Consider the following 14,004-nt stretch of genomic DNA (forward strand, 5'->3'; position numbering starts at 1 on the left):
GCCCTGCCAGCGCCACTGCGGCTCGGCGGGCGCGTCACGTGGCTGGCGCGGCGCGGCCTCCGGGCTCCGGCGGGCGAGGGGCCGGGCGGGAGGACCCGCAGACCCGCGGACGCTCCACCGGCGGCACCGGCCGGGAGGGCTAGGCGCAGCGCGGGGCGGCCGGAGGGCGCCGGGGCCGGGCGGGCTGCGCGCCGCGGGGCATGGGCGCGCCGGGGGCCCCCGGGCACAGGCCGGCCGCGGCGCGGCGCCCAGGGCGCGGGGGCAGCGGCGGGCGGGGGTCCTCCCTGGCGGCCGCCGCTGAGCCCCCGCGGGGCCCGTGACGCCGCGGCCGATGTGGCCCCGCGCGCGCTGCGGGCCTGCACCGCCGCTTCACAAAGACGCCGCCGGAGCCGCCGCCCGCACCCGGGCCGCAGCCGCCCCGGGAGCCGGAGCCCGAACCCGAGCCCGAGCCGGAGCCAGAGCCGCAGGCGCGGGGCAGGAGGCGGCGCCCGCGGGCGGCCGGCCCCGGCATGGAGAAGCGGGCGGCCGCGGGGCCGGAGGGGGCGCCGGGCGCCCGGGCGCAGCTCGCTGTCGTCTGCCTGGGTGAGTGGGCCGCGCGGGCCCGGCGGGGTCCGGTCCTCCGCCTCGCAGCTCCAGGCCGCGCCCTGGCCAGCCCCTGGCCGGCCGCGCTCCTCCGATTGCAGTGCTGCGAGAGCTCCTGCCGGAGGCCGAGGAGACGAGGGCCCCCAGCACCCCAGCCCGCTGGGGTCTTAGGCCTGAGAAGGCGACTCTGGCCGCGGAGCCTCAATTCCCACCCGGTTCGGACTAGCGCCCGGGAGTCGGGGTGAGCGCTGCTCAGGGCGGCCCGTTGTGCAGGCAACCGGGGTTGGCAGACAGTGGCTTTCCGCCTGGCATGCCCGCGCTTAGCCTGGCGGTGATGTGGGATCCGGGCCTCCGGAGCATCGGACAAAGGCGAGGCCGGCGGGGCTGAGGCCAGCTGCCCCCTGAACAAGGAACTGTTTCCTGCCCAGAATGGGGTGGGGGCGGGTGCTAGCCAGAGCCTGGATAGGGATGCCCGGCAGGAGGCAGCTGCCAGAATGACTCCTGTCTTCCCTTTGTGTCTTCTCAGACCCAGAAGGGCAGGCCTCATCAGCCTAGGGTGGTGTGTCTGGGGAGGGCCAAGGGACCCGTCCAGGCCTGGCACCCTTCCAGCCCTACCAGAGAGTTTTTCTATCTCCCTTTCGAGGGCCCTGTGTTGGGGAGAGGGGAAGGAAGGAGTTAAATCCTCAAGCCACATGGCTCCTTTATTTACCATGATGAAGGAGGGAGGCCATTATCCAAGCCTGGGGTCATTAGGGGACACCCTATGGTGTCATCAGTGAAGGCTCTGTACACCCAATAGGTTTGCTGAAGCCACTGAAATGACAAAGTGAAAAAGAAGCCTGTTCGTTTTAGGCTGCATCCTCTTCTGCCCCCAAGAATCAGGCAGCTGGGGGAAGGCCCTTGCCTCGACTGCGTGTTGGGGGGGAGGGTCTCAATAAAAGCCACAGCCCCCAGAGTGCCCACTCTTCAGTCTGTCAGTGGCCACGAGCTGCTGGGTGCTGGACTTCTCCAGGGAGCAGGGCAGGGAGCAGGCTCTTTGCCCCCCACCCTCCCTCCCTGCTTAGATGGAGCATGGGCTTTGCCCAGCAGAGCCTGGGTGTCCTGCTAGGGGGCAGCTGGCCTGGTTCCCTCACCAGATGGGGGCTCGCCCCTGCAGAAATGCTCTCTGCTTCCCTTGGCATCCTTGATGTTGGGGAAGGGGCCACCCTGAACTCTGCGAAGTTGGGCTTGCCCATATCCTCTGCCTGCCCCCATAACCCATGAAGCAGTAGGTAAAAGCCAAGAGCAAATCCCATAGTGGTGAGGACTTGGAGAGGTAGGTGGCAGGTCAGGTTTTGGCCTCTTTTCTCAAGGTCATTGTGGCACGGGGAGGACCTTGAACCCTGCTAGCTGTGAGTGCCTGTGAAATGGGGGTAATCAGGACAGTTTCCCTCCCTCCCTGGCTGGCAAGGCCCCTCAGAGGGAAGAAGCCCTGCCAGTGGTAGGAGCCCCCCTGACAAGCAGGGTCCCCCACCCCCCAAGTGAGCAAGGGCCCCTCTCTCTCTGAAGGATGGTCTAGCCTCAAGGTTCCCAAGTCTTAGAGGAAACAGAAACACACCCCTCCCAAGTGAGCTAGATTTCCCAGGCATGGGGAGTGGCAGGAGCGGTTTGATGCAGCCAGGCCTGCACTCCGCTCTCTTCTGCTGTGGGGCTTCCCATGAGTCCTGAGATCCCCTGGGGGTCTCACTTCTGCCCATCCCTGTAGGACTAGGGTCAGAGCAGAAATCGCTGTGGCGGCGCTCTGGGCCTTATCCTGCAAGATGAAGAGAACCAGCCTCAAATTTGGTCCGTGTGGTCCTGTGTCCCAGGAGCCTGGGCCCTAAGAGCCCGCCCCCTCTCCCCCTACACTGTTCCCTGCTCCACTGAACCCTCTTTCTGTCTCCCACAGTGAACATTGTTCTCACAGGGCGGCTCAGCAGCGCTGTTCCTGCCTTAGGTGAGTAAGATGCTTCTCCCCTTCCTCCCCTCCTCCCCGTCCTCCTGCTTTGGTGCCCTCCAAGTACCAGTCTTCAGGATCCTGGCTCTGCCCCCGAGTTCACTGGGCCTCTTTCTGCCTCAGTCTTTGGGCATCGTTTCTGCATCACAGAGGCGCTCTTTGGCATTGGACCAGCTGATACCTCTGTTTCCTCTTCTGTAAAATGGGTGCAATAACAAGTGCTCCCCCAAAGCCTTGTTATTAGGGTTAAGTGGGTGAATGATGTAAGGTGCTGAGCACAGTGTTGGCATGGGGTGGCCACACAATTGACAGACTGCGCTTCCTGGAGGCCGTGAGGCCATGGGAGCCATGAGATCCTGCCTGCTTTAACATTACACCTGTGGTGCAGTTTATAAAGGTCTAGCTGAGTGACAACATGGAGAGGTCAAAGCCACTGATGGAGGAATTTGTTACCTACCTGTCTTGGGAGGAAGGGACGCACCATGCCACGTGGGGCCACAGGGGAAGTGCCGGATTTGATCAAGGCAGACGTGGGAGTGCTGAGAAGGCCTAGGCCAGAGCCTGGATTAGTGTTTCGGTGGGAAAGCCAAGGCACGCAGGGGAAATGGCTTAGGATTGACTCGTCTGAATAATTTCGGAGGGCTCTGGGCTCTAGCAGTGGTCTCTGGATGCCTGGGACCTGACCCTGATGAAATACTCACTTGGGGTGTGAGTTAGAGAAGCAGGCCAGTGGGGGGACCAGTTTCAGGCAGACTGGTTTGCAGAAGAGATGTAAACACTTTTGCTGGTAGCTTGGCCCTGGGAGTACTTGCTGCCAAATAGATACATGGAGTGTTTAAGAAAACACAGAACTCCACCCCTGCCTCCTGCCGTCAGGGTGGGGCCATCCGTCCACCGGCTCTCTTTGTGCTTTGGCCCAGAGCTGAGCACAGCAGAGGAGCAGGAGGGCCAGCTGAAGCCATCGTGGGCATTTGCCTTTGGCTGAGGGGGCTTCCAGGGCTGGGCCAATGCCAAGGCCCAGGATCCTGTGGCCCTTGGTACCACCGAGAGAAGGGCCTTGGAAACTGGGGAGAATGTGCAGTAACCCAGCGTGGGAGCCGAGGATTTGTTTGCTGTCAGCTGAGCTGCATCGTGGGGCAGGAGGTACCTGAGATTTCTAGTTGTTTTTAATACCTGTGGCATATGGAAGTTCCCAGGCTAGGGGCTGAATCAGAGCTGCAGCTGCCGGCCTGTGCCATAGCCACAGCCATAGTCTGCGACCTACACGGCAGCTCAGGGCAATGCCAGATCCTTAACCCACTGAGCGAGGCCAGGGATTGAATCTGAGTCCTCATGGACTCAGTTCTTAACCACTGAGCCACAATGGGAACTCCCTGAGATTTCTAGTTCTGCTCAGGACTGCAGCTCAGGGTGTGATCTCTGCTGGCCGTGGGCCCCGGGAGGGGGAGGCTCAGGACCCACAGAGGCTGCTCTCAAGGGTCCGTCTCTCCTCTCAGGCTTGCTTCCCATTCTCCCTGCCCACCAGCTCCTGCTCTGGGCAGCCTGGCCTCCCAGTCGAAGCCTCGGGCCCAGGGCCCCACCCAGCTCAGCCCTGGCCTCACCTTGCCTGGTGTCCAGGCCCCCACAGCTGACTGTCCAGTCTGCCCATCCCAGTTTCCGACAGAAGACTGACCTCACCTGGGGCAGGGGTTTGAGGCCACAGTGGAGAGTGGGGCTGGGAGAAGGGGACCTGGGGGGTGGGTGTCAGATCTTACAAATGTGAGCCCCAGATCAGCCCTTCCACTGATGAGGTAAGTGGGTGTGCGGCTCCAAACATGCCTGCCCCAGGTTCAGAAAAGAGGTGCTCCAGGGACAAGGTTCTAGAGCCACGGTGAGAAAGACAGCCCGCCGGCCCATCCACAGGTTTGTAGCCAGCAGGATCCACGTGGGCTGTGCTTGGCGCCCCCTGGTGTCCTGAGCTGCACTTACAGCTGATGTGGCCCCAGGGGGTGGTCTGGGGGCTGTGGCTCTCCCAGAGCCCCCCCCTGACACCTCTAGCATTGCTAAGAGAGGCCGAGACCCGTCCCTCACCCCCTCCCAAAGCTCCATGACTCTGCAGTTTCAGGGTTTCTTTGCCACTCCTACTGTGAGGAGCCTGGATCATAAAGTTAATTAAATCATAAAGCAACTAATCCGACTGGTATCAAAGAGGATGTTGGTTTGATTCCCTGGTCTTGCTCAGTGGATTAAGGATCCGGCATTGCCGTGAGCTGTGGTGTAGATCGCAGACGCGGCTTGAATCCCGTGTGGCTGTGGCTGTGGTGTAGGCCAGCAGCTGCATATCCAATTCAACCCCTAGCCTGGGAACCTCCATATGCCACAGGGTGGCCAAAAAAAAAAAACCTACCCAAAACACTCAAAAAAGAAAAATGGTCTTGCCTGCTTCTTCCCAGCCAGGCTGCCCCAGAGACCACACAGTTGTTTGCCTCTCAGCCCCCGTCTTGACCCAGGATTGGGATTCTGGATTCTGGGCTCCACGAGGCGGCCACGGTGACTCCAGGGGAAGAGCCTGGGCAGGGCCTTCAGACTGTTCTCTGCTCACCCGGCTGCTTCACCCAAGTGCTGGTGGGGCTTCTGGCTCCCTTTTGTCAGTTCCACCAGCAGGTGGTCTGGGGGACCAATGGCCTCTGGACACTGGCTCTGCACATTCTGTGTTGTCCTTGCTTGAGCCCTGTCAGGAGTGTTTGGTGACTCGTTGGACCAGGAAAGCAGGACTCTGGTGTAAAAGTGGCCTGTCATCCCTTGTCCCCCTGAGCGGGCCACCTTGACCTGGGGGCCGAGGCTCTTCTGCTGTGCCCCGGAGACCTCACAATTCTTTGCTGAGTGAACACGGGCCCCCTCCAGTTAAGCGCAGGCAGACCTCTCTGACCGCCCCTAACGCCCCCCGCCCCCAAGACCCTCCATCCTGTATCAGTGCCTCTGGGCTCCCCTCACTGCCCGCCCATCATCACACATCCATCACTACCCCCACCTCCCACGGGGCCTCCTTCATTCACCCCTTCTGTCCACCCAGAAGCTGCTGCTTCCCCAGATGTCCCAGCCACTCTCTGAGACGAGTGGCACCAACTGACTCCATTTCACTGCTGGACAAGCTGAGGCCTAGGGCGCAATAGTGTGTCTGGCAGTGTGGACCGCAGAACTGGATTCATGGAGCCCTTTCCCCTGCCCGGGCCTGGGTCCTAGAGTGGTGGTGGAATAGGGGTGAGGCCTGCCATCTGGGAAGGGCTGGGGCTGCATGTCTGTGCTGGTGCCAGCCGGTGTCCAGGCTGGGGCCCCGCCCTGATCTCCCAGCTCCCTGCAGCGACCTAGGCCTCCCTCCTGCTCCACGGTCACTGCAGGGTCCAGGCTGATGGCTGCAGAAACCGTGCAGCCTGCTTTGGAGATGAGCAAACAGTGACCAAGAGACATTGCTCCTCCACCGCCCCATGGGAGTTTCTGGGGCAGGCATGGGGACCCTTGGGTGAGGCTTTGTGTGGGCGGGGGCATGTTGTCGGGGAACTTGATGAGAGGCCGAACTGGGCTGGCAGCTTCCAGTTATCTGCGTCTCTCTCAGCTGGTATCTAGAGAGATGAGTTTCCCCACTGATGGAAGAGGGGCCAGATCTAGGTCCCTGCAGGCCTGGCTCTCTCTGGCCATCATGGGAGAGAAAACTGACTTCTGAGAATGTTCCATCCCACAGGGAAAGCCTCGGGGGTACGTATTGCTTTGCCCCAGGCCCTGTCCTGTGGGATAAAGGGACAGGGGACAGAGGGTTGGCTTCCATCCTGGCCAATGGAGTCTCACTCCGGGTTTGCTCTAGAGACCAGATGTAAGGGGAAGATGTGCCCTCAGCCCTGCCTGTGACCCTCCTGCCCAGCACCCTCTACCTAGGAGAAGCCTCCCCCCCATTTTTTTTTTTTTTTGTCTTTTTAGGGCCGCACCCGTAGCATATGGAAGTTCCCAGGCTAGGGGTTAAACTGGAGCTGCAACTGCCGACCTACGCCACAGCCGCAGCAACACCGGATCCTTAACCCACTGAGAAAGGCCAGGGATTGTACCTGCATCCTCATGGTTACTAGTCGGATTCGTTACTGCTGAGCTACCTTGGGAAGTCCAGGGAGAAGCCTCTTCTGAGTGTCATGACCTCACATCTCTCTGTGAGGCCCACAATGGCAGCCTTTCCCATCCGAGGGAACTCGTTGCTCGGACCCTGGCTGCCCCTCCATCTGTCTAGTCCTTACCCTCCTGGGCTGCAGGAAATCGGAGGGCCAGGGAGGCGGGCCTCCAAGGCCATGGTGAGTGCCAGGTGGAGAGCCCTGGCTGGTACCTCGCTGACCCAGGATGGTTGAAACACTGATGGCGACCTGAGCGGGGTCAGCCTTGCTTTAGGGTCAGAGTGGCTGTTTCTCTTTTAGTCCTCTGATGCTCCTGGGAGCCACGGCTGGGGGTTAGTTCCCCGTTAGTCACCTTTTGATCACCTGGACCGCCATGGGCACAGTCCTAAGAGGTTGGGAGGCTGCTGGAGGGTTGTCACTCTCCTTTGTGTAGCTGAACCATCTGGGGTTCCAAAGAGCCTTGCAGAGAGACCCCTGCTTCCATGGAAAGGGCCAGAGAAGGTGAAGCGGTTATGTCTCTGGGCTCAGGACAAGCATCATCATTTGTCACCCCGAGCCTCAGTTTCTCCATCTGTGTAATGGGCCCCAGCTGTGGCCCAAGCTCTTGTGAAGATTGGTTGAAGTAGGGTGAACTGGGAAAGGGGCTGTAAGGCGTGGGGGCACGCCAAGCTCAGGGCCTTGCCTAGTCCCGGGGAAGGCCAGGTGACACTAGGGCAGCGTGTGCTGCCTTCAGGCTGTGTGGACTCGGCTGGGAAGCAGAGGGCACTTTTTTTTTTTTTTGTCTTTTTTGCCATTTCTAGGGCTGCTCCCGTGGCATATGGAGGTTCCCAGGCTAGGGATCTAATCGGAGCTGTAGCCTCCAGCCTACACCAAAGCCACAGCAACGTGGAATCCAAGCCACGTCTGCAATCTACACCACAGCTCACGGCAACGCTGGATCATTAACCCACTGAGCAAGGCCAGGGATCGAACCTGCAACCTCATGGTTCGTAGTAGGATTCCTTAACCACTGAGCCATGACGGGAACTCCAGAGGGCACGTGTAATGACATGTGTGGATTGAGGCCTGCGGGGCTGGGCCTGGTGGCACCGCTCACCTGTGCTGGCCGGTGTGATGCTCTGTGCTCGTGCCAGACACTTCATCGCGGGCATCGACTCAAGGCTGGCAGTGAGAGGCTGCACCTGCTAGAGGCCCAGATGGGTCCTGACTCTGCCACTTACCAACTGTGTGGCCATGGACAGCTCACCTGTCCTCTCTGAGCCTTGGTTTCCCATCTGGTTATGGCAGTCGCCCTTGGTGGCTTCCCACTTAAGCTTCGGATAAAACCCAAATGCCACACAAAGTGTGATCAGACTCGGCCTGTGTTTCCAGCCATGTAGGGACCCCAGCCCTTCCCTTCGGGCCTGATTTATGTCTTCACTGCCCCAGGGGATCTGCATGAAGCCTGTCAGCTCCTTCCCCAGCCTGGGGGCTCCACTGAGCCATGCTCTGGCCTGTCTTATGAGCATGCCTGGCACTCGTGCCTGGCACTCGTGCTTGCCACATGGTGGGTCCTCAGTAAATAAGTGTTGGGTGAGCAAAGCCTCTTCCCTGTGGGGCTGAGGCCTGTATTTGGCCAGCCCCCCGAGTGGCCGGAGGGAACAGGCAGGGAACCAGAGTGGGGTTGCCTGTGCTGGGCCAGCAGGCCTAGGGTGCAGAATTATCCACTGAGCTGAGGCCCTGAGGCCAGGAGGCCGCACCTACAAGGTGCCAAGGGGAGTTGGTGAGCTTGCTCCCAGCCCTGCTGGGGCTGGGGGTAAGTCCTAGGCTCCGGGGCACAGGTTGGGCTGCCCCAAGTCCATGGGGGTCCTCCTCCCCCACCCCCCATACACATCATTTCCCCGAGGTCTCAAGTTGTGGCCTTGCCCTTGGCCCTGACCACCTAGGCTGGCCTTGATCCCACCCTAGGGAAGGGCCTGTGCTCAAGCCACGGTGTATGTGTTGGGGGGTTGGGCTCAAGTGCCCCCTCTCACTCTGCCTCGCCCCCAAAGGTGAGGCCAGCACTTCTCAGCCTCCTCTCCTGACAGCCGCCTGCAGTGGGAAGCTGGAGCAGCACACGGAGCGCCGCGGCGTCATCTACAGCCCAGCCTGGCCCCTCAACTACCCTCCAGGCACCAACTGCAGCTGGTACATCCAGGGCGACCGTGGGGACATGATCACCATCAGGTATGGGGGCCCCGAGGGTGTCAGAGGGAAGCGATGAGGGCCTGCACGCACTGAATGTGTGTGAGCACGCACGTGTGCTTGTGTAAGTGCCAGAGCTCCATCTGAGCAGGTGTAAAGGACACTGTGAGTGTGCCCACGTGAGCACGTGTCTGGGTAGGTGTGGCGGGCACATGTGAGCACGTGTATGTGTGCAAGCCCATGTGTTGGGTCTACGTGTGAACGTGTGAGTTGAATGCGTGTGGGTGCATGTGAGCTGGTGAGTGCGGGCCTCTGGCTGGTGCCTAGACCTGACCTTGTCCTGCCCCGAGCCTCTCTCATGGGCTTACAGGGCTGTTTGTCCCCTCAGGCTTGCCAGGGAGGGGAGCTCTGGACCGGTGGGCGTGGTCCAGCTGTCTGCGAGGTGGCAGAGGTGTCCTGCCTGCCCTGCAGTGTTTCTCTGGGGGCCCCGGGGCCATCTGGGCAGGAGAGGGACCCAGGCAGGGGTCAGGAGCTCGAGCCGCAGGGCTGTGCAGAGGGAAATGGGGTGAGGGGATCAGATGGTGGGCTGAGGCTGGACCTCAGGACAGGGCTGGCCATCGGGGACTTGGCTGAGCAGTCGCTCTCCTAAATGCCAACACCCAGGGGCCCTCGGCCTCTCTGTAGCTCCAGAGGACAGGGATGTGATGGGCACCCTTGCGTGTGCCTGTTTCCCTGTGGCCACTGGGAGTCTCTTCAAATCTCCACCCTTCCTGGCTCCTTCTAGAGGGTTCCACGGCCCTGCTCATCCCCCAGCCTGGTCCAGGGGACCAGAGCCAGAGTTTCTCCCCAGGTGACACGTTGTGGCCCAGCCCTGGGCTAGGCCAGCTCCGTGCACATGGACTCCCTTGTGATAGGCCTGGGCGCTTGCTCCAGGTCTGTTCTAGCAGAACCAGCGTGGCGGGGATCTGGACCCTTGGCCCTCGCCCTTCCTGGGAGAGTGTCTGGGGAGAGGACGGCCTGTGAGGGGGCTCCCGACTCCCCTTCTACTTTGGCTGTGGGATTAGGGCCCTGTGTGGGGGCTGACAAAGGGTTGAAAGGAGGAGGGGAGGCTTTTGCAGAGCTGCACCGGGCTGAAGTGTCCCAGGCTGTCCACGCTCATCTCATTCTCCATGGAGCTGCCCTCCATGGCAGTTATGCCAGCGGCAGGGAACGGAGGAGGGGGGGGGCGCGGGGGAGGCGGCCATCCTTTCCGGGAGCTCAGGCTTGGCTGTTGCTGCTGGTCCCGGATCCACTTCTGGGGTCCTAACCCTAACCCTAACCTTAACCCTAACCCTAACCCTAATCCACATCTGGGGTCCTCCCTGTCCCCCGGCAGCTTCCGCAACTTCGACGTGGAGGAGTCCCATCAGTGCTCCCTGGACTGGCTCATGCTGGGCCCCGCGGCCCCGCCCCGCCAGGAGGCCTTCCGGCTCTGTGGCTCTGCCATCCCGCCCGCCTTCATCTCTGCTCGGGACCACGTCTGGATCTTCTTCCACTCGGATGCCTCCAGCTCCGGCCAGGCCCAGGGCTTCCGCCTCTCGTACATCCGAGGTGATGCCAGCTGATGCCAGCGGCTGGGCAGGCGGGGCACCTTAGTGCACGCTCATGGGCTTCTGGGGGGCCAGGGCGGCACCCTCCATCGGCCCACCCCCTCAGGGTCTCCCCCAGTGGACAGGTCAGTTGGGCCCAGGGTGACAGGGATAGGTTATGGGGCTGCCTCAGGGTGCCTTGGAGCCCCTGGGGGTCACTAACTCCACTTTATAGACTTGGCCAGAGTAGGAGGTTCCCTCCTTACCCCCGGCTCAGGTCAGAAATTGAGCCCAACCTGGCATCAAGGGGACTCTGCCCCTCAGGTGGCCATGGAAAGTTGGGGGCCCTTCTCCTGGGGTCCTACCTCTCCCTGGGCCCTGCAGAGGCCCTGCAGGGATGGATGGGGGGGATGGCTTGCCCGCTGCTGGACCCAGGCCCCACTCTGGAGGGTGCCTCTGCACTCCCCTGACTGTCTCCACTGTGCACTTCACCCCCCAGGGAAGCTGGGCCAGGCATCATGCCAGGCTGACGAGTTCCGCTGTGACAATGGCAAGTGCCTGCCGGGCCCGTGGCAATGCAACACCGTGGATGAGTGTGGCGATGGCTCCGACGAGGGCAACTGCTCGGCGCCTGCCTCTGAGCCGCCGGGCAGCCTGTGCCCTGGGGGCACCTTCCCCTGCAGCGGGGCGCGCTCCACGCGCTGCCTGCCCGCTGAGCGGCGCTGCGATGGCACACAGGACTGCGGCGATGGCTCTGATGAGGCCGGCTGCCCTGACCTGGCCTGTGGTCGGCGGCTGGGCAGCTTCTACGGCTCCTTCGCCTCCCCAGACCTGTTCGGTGCAGCCCGCGGGCCCTCAGATCTGCACTGCACGTGGCTGGTGGACACACAGGACCCGAGGCGTGTGCTGCTGCAGCTGGAGCTGCGGTTGGGTTACGATGACTACGTGCAGGTGTATGAGGGCCTGGGCGAGCGCGGGGACCGCCTGCTGCAGACACTCTCCTACCGCAGCAACCACCGACCCGTGAGCCTCGAGGCCGCCCAGGGCCGCCTCACCGTGGCCTATCATGCCCGCGCCCGCAGTGCTGGCCACGGCTTCAATGCCACCTACCAGGTGAAGGGCTATTGCCTCCCCTGGGAGCAGCCGTGCGGGAGCAGCCGAGAGGGGGACGCAGGGGACGCAGGCGAGCAGGGCTGCTTCTCGGAGCCGCAGCGCTGCGATGGCTGGTGGCACTGCGCCAGTGGCCGGGACGAGCAGGGTTGCCCCGCCTGCCCGCCTGACCAGTACCCCTGTGAGGGTGGCAGCGGCCTGTGCTACACACCCGCCGACCGCTGCAACAACCAGAAGAGCTGCCCCGATGGCGCTGACGAGAAGAACTGCTTCTCCTGCCAGCCGGGCACCTTCCATTGTGGCACCAACCTGTGCATCTTCGAGACGTGGCGCTGCGATGGCCAGGAGGACTGTCAGGATGGCAGCGATGAGCATGGCTGCCTGGCGGCTGTGCCCCGCAAAGTCATCACCGCCGCGCTCATCGGCAGCCTGGTCTGTGGTCTGCTGCTTGTCATCGCCCTGGGCTGCGCCTTCAAGCTCTATTCCCTGCGCACGCAGGAGTACAGGTGGGTGGCGGGGTCCCACTGCTGCCTGTGTCTGGGTGCGGCCAGAGCCCCCCTTTCTTCCTGACTCTGGATACCTGGACAGAGGCCCTGGGCTCACGCTTCCTGCAGCTGGGGGTTCCCCTAAACTGGGGCTCCAGCCGTCCATGCGGGGCTTCTCGGGATGTCTGGAGGGAAGAGGTCCAGCCGCAGTGCCCCCGGGGGAGGCAGGAAGTGCCAGGGTGCGGCAGCCGAGCCACGCCGCCCTTCTGCCCTTGCTCTCAGGGCCTTTGAGACCCAGATGACCCGCCTGGAGGCTGAGTTTGTGCGGCGGGAGGCACCCCCATCCTACGGTCAGCTCATCGCACAGGGCCTCATTCCACCAGTTGAGGACTTTCCCGTCTACAGCGCATCCCAGGTGAGCCAGAGGCCGTGAGACCCCCACCCGCCAGACCTCGGGGAACACCTGAGACAGGGAAGCCGAAGGGCGGGGTCAGACAGGGTGCAGCCAGGCTGGTCCAGGGGTCCAGGGAGGTGGGAGATGGGGACAAGGTGGTCTCTTGGGGGTTTCCGGTCCCTTGGGGGTCGTGCTGACCTCTGCCCCCTCAGCTGCCGCCCCACCCTCCAGGCCTCGGTGCTACAGAACCTTCGCACGGCCATGCGGAGACAGATGCGCCGGCACGCCTCCCGCCGCGGGCCCTCCCGCCGTCGCCTCGGCCGCCTCTGGAACCGGCTCTTTCACCGGCCTCGGGCGCCCCGCGGACAGATCCCGTTGCTGACGGCCGCACGCACCTCTCAGACGGTGCTGGGTGACGGGCTCCTCCAGCCTGCGCCAGGGGCTGCCTTGGACCCCCCGGCGCCCCTTACGGACACAGGCAGCCCAGGGGCAGCCGGGGAGGGGCCCCCCAGTGCCCCCATCCACGCCCCAGAGGTGGGACCTTCGGTGCCGCCTCCCTTGGGCCTGCGGGACCCGGAGTGCAGGCCAGTGGACAAGGACAGAAAGGCCAGCAGGGACCCTTTGGTGGACAATCCAGCCCCCGTGGACATGCCTCGGGAGCCCTGCTCGGCCCAGGACCCTCATCCTCCCGCCTCCACTGCCAGCAGCACCCTGGGCCCCCACCCACCCGAGCCACTGGGTGTCTGCAGGAGCCCCCCGCCACCCTGCTCCCCAACGTTGGAGGCCAGTGATGACGAGGCCCTGCTGGTCTGCTGACCCGCTGGACACGCTGGTGACCGCCACAGCCCCGCTTTGTAACCAGGGAATACACAGTCGTTTCTACCCTGCCTCCGTGTCTTTCTTTCTTATGGGGAAGCCCACCCAGAAGCCGAGCCGGCTTCCTGAGTCAGCACCCCCACCCCCGTGGGTGTGGTGGGCACTGTGGGGGGCAGTGGGGGTGACGAGCCCCTCTCTGGGGCCCCAGTGGATGCAGACACACTGGGGGGCTCACATCTACCTCCCCTGATTCCATTCTGGGGCTTCTTTTCCTGAGAAACTGGAGGACCAGGGCAGGGCCCCCTGGAACATTTTCTGTGGCTTCTTCCCTCATTCACCCTGCGGGGCACCAGAGCTGTCCCCGGACTGAATGGGGCTGTGGGTACGTTAGACCTGGTTCATGGTGGGTGATCTGGTGGTACGGAGCTCTCCTCCATCCTCCCAGCAGGCCCTGGAGGAGCTGGGCTAGGCGGCTTCTGTCCCCAGTCTCATGCCTGTGGGGACAGTATGGGCCTGGCCAGGTTGATGCCCTTTGCCCTCTGGCTGAAGCGTCAATCTCCTGGGCAGTCCTGCAGGGCTGGGAAAGTGGGCACGGGGTAGAGGAGGCTTGGGGGGCTCTTGCAGGCCTTGAGGCCCCCCAGAAGTTGTTGCTCAGGGGACAGAGGCCAAGGCACCCATTGACAGCATCTTGTCTCTGAGCCTCAGTTTCCCCACCTGTGAGCCAGGGTCGGGCTGTGGACTTTGAAGTCCTGACACTCACTCCGTGGGGATTTATGGG

At 62.7% G+C, this 14,004-nt stretch overlaps 1 protein-coding gene across 5 annotated transcripts; it reads left to right on the forward strand.

Moving 5' to 3' along the window:
- Positions 1–486: 486 nt before the first annotated feature.
- On the forward strand, positions 487–13,292 carry LRP3 (LDL receptor related protein 3). Of its 5 annotated transcripts, none has more exons than XM_047791631.1 (7): positions 487–582; positions 2,510–2,557; positions 8,721–8,895; positions 10,229–10,443; positions 10,921–12,037; positions 12,299–12,431; positions 12,623–12,933. In XM_047791631.1, the coding sequence occupies exons 1-7, from the start codon at positions 510–512 to the stop codon at positions 12,824–12,826; spliced, it is 1,965 nt and encodes a 654-aa protein (XP_047647587.1). In that variant the 5' UTR covers positions 487–509; the 3' UTR covers positions 12,827–12,933. The 5 variants fall into 5 exon arrangements, with proteins under 5 accessions (XP_047647587.1, XP_047647585.1, XP_047647586.1 ...); XM_047791629.1 differs by having other exon boundaries at positions 491–582; positions 12,642–13,292; XM_047791630.1 differs by having other exon boundaries at positions 492–582; positions 8,757–8,895; positions 12,642–13,292.
- Positions 13,293–14,004: the final 712 nt, after the last annotated feature.

The sequence above is a fragment of the Phacochoerus africanus genome, chromosome 8 (assembly GCF_016906955.1).
Source record: "Phacochoerus africanus isolate WHEZ1 chromosome 8, ROS_Pafr_v1, whole genome shotgun sequence".
In the NCBI taxonomy this organism is placed as follows: domain Eukaryota; kingdom Metazoa; phylum Chordata; class Mammalia; order Artiodactyla; family Suidae; genus Phacochoerus; species Phacochoerus africanus.

What these genes read in the sequence shown, in the direction of transcription:
- LRP3 (XM_047791629.1), top strand. Translation starts at nt 510, where the DNA reads ATGGAGAAGCGGGCGGCCGCGGGGCCGGAGGGGGCGCCGGGCGCCCGG. An exon ending in CAGCGCTGTTCCTGCCTTAG is followed by an intron (nt 2,558 to 8,720) that starts GTGAGTAAGATG and finishes TCGCCCCCAAAG; the next exon opens with GTGAGGCCAGCACTTCTCAG. An exon ending in CCGCCTCTCGTACATCCGAG is followed by an intron (nt 10,444 to 10,920) that starts GTGATGCCAGCT and finishes TTCACCCCCCAG; the next exon opens with GGAAGCTGGGCCAGGCATCA.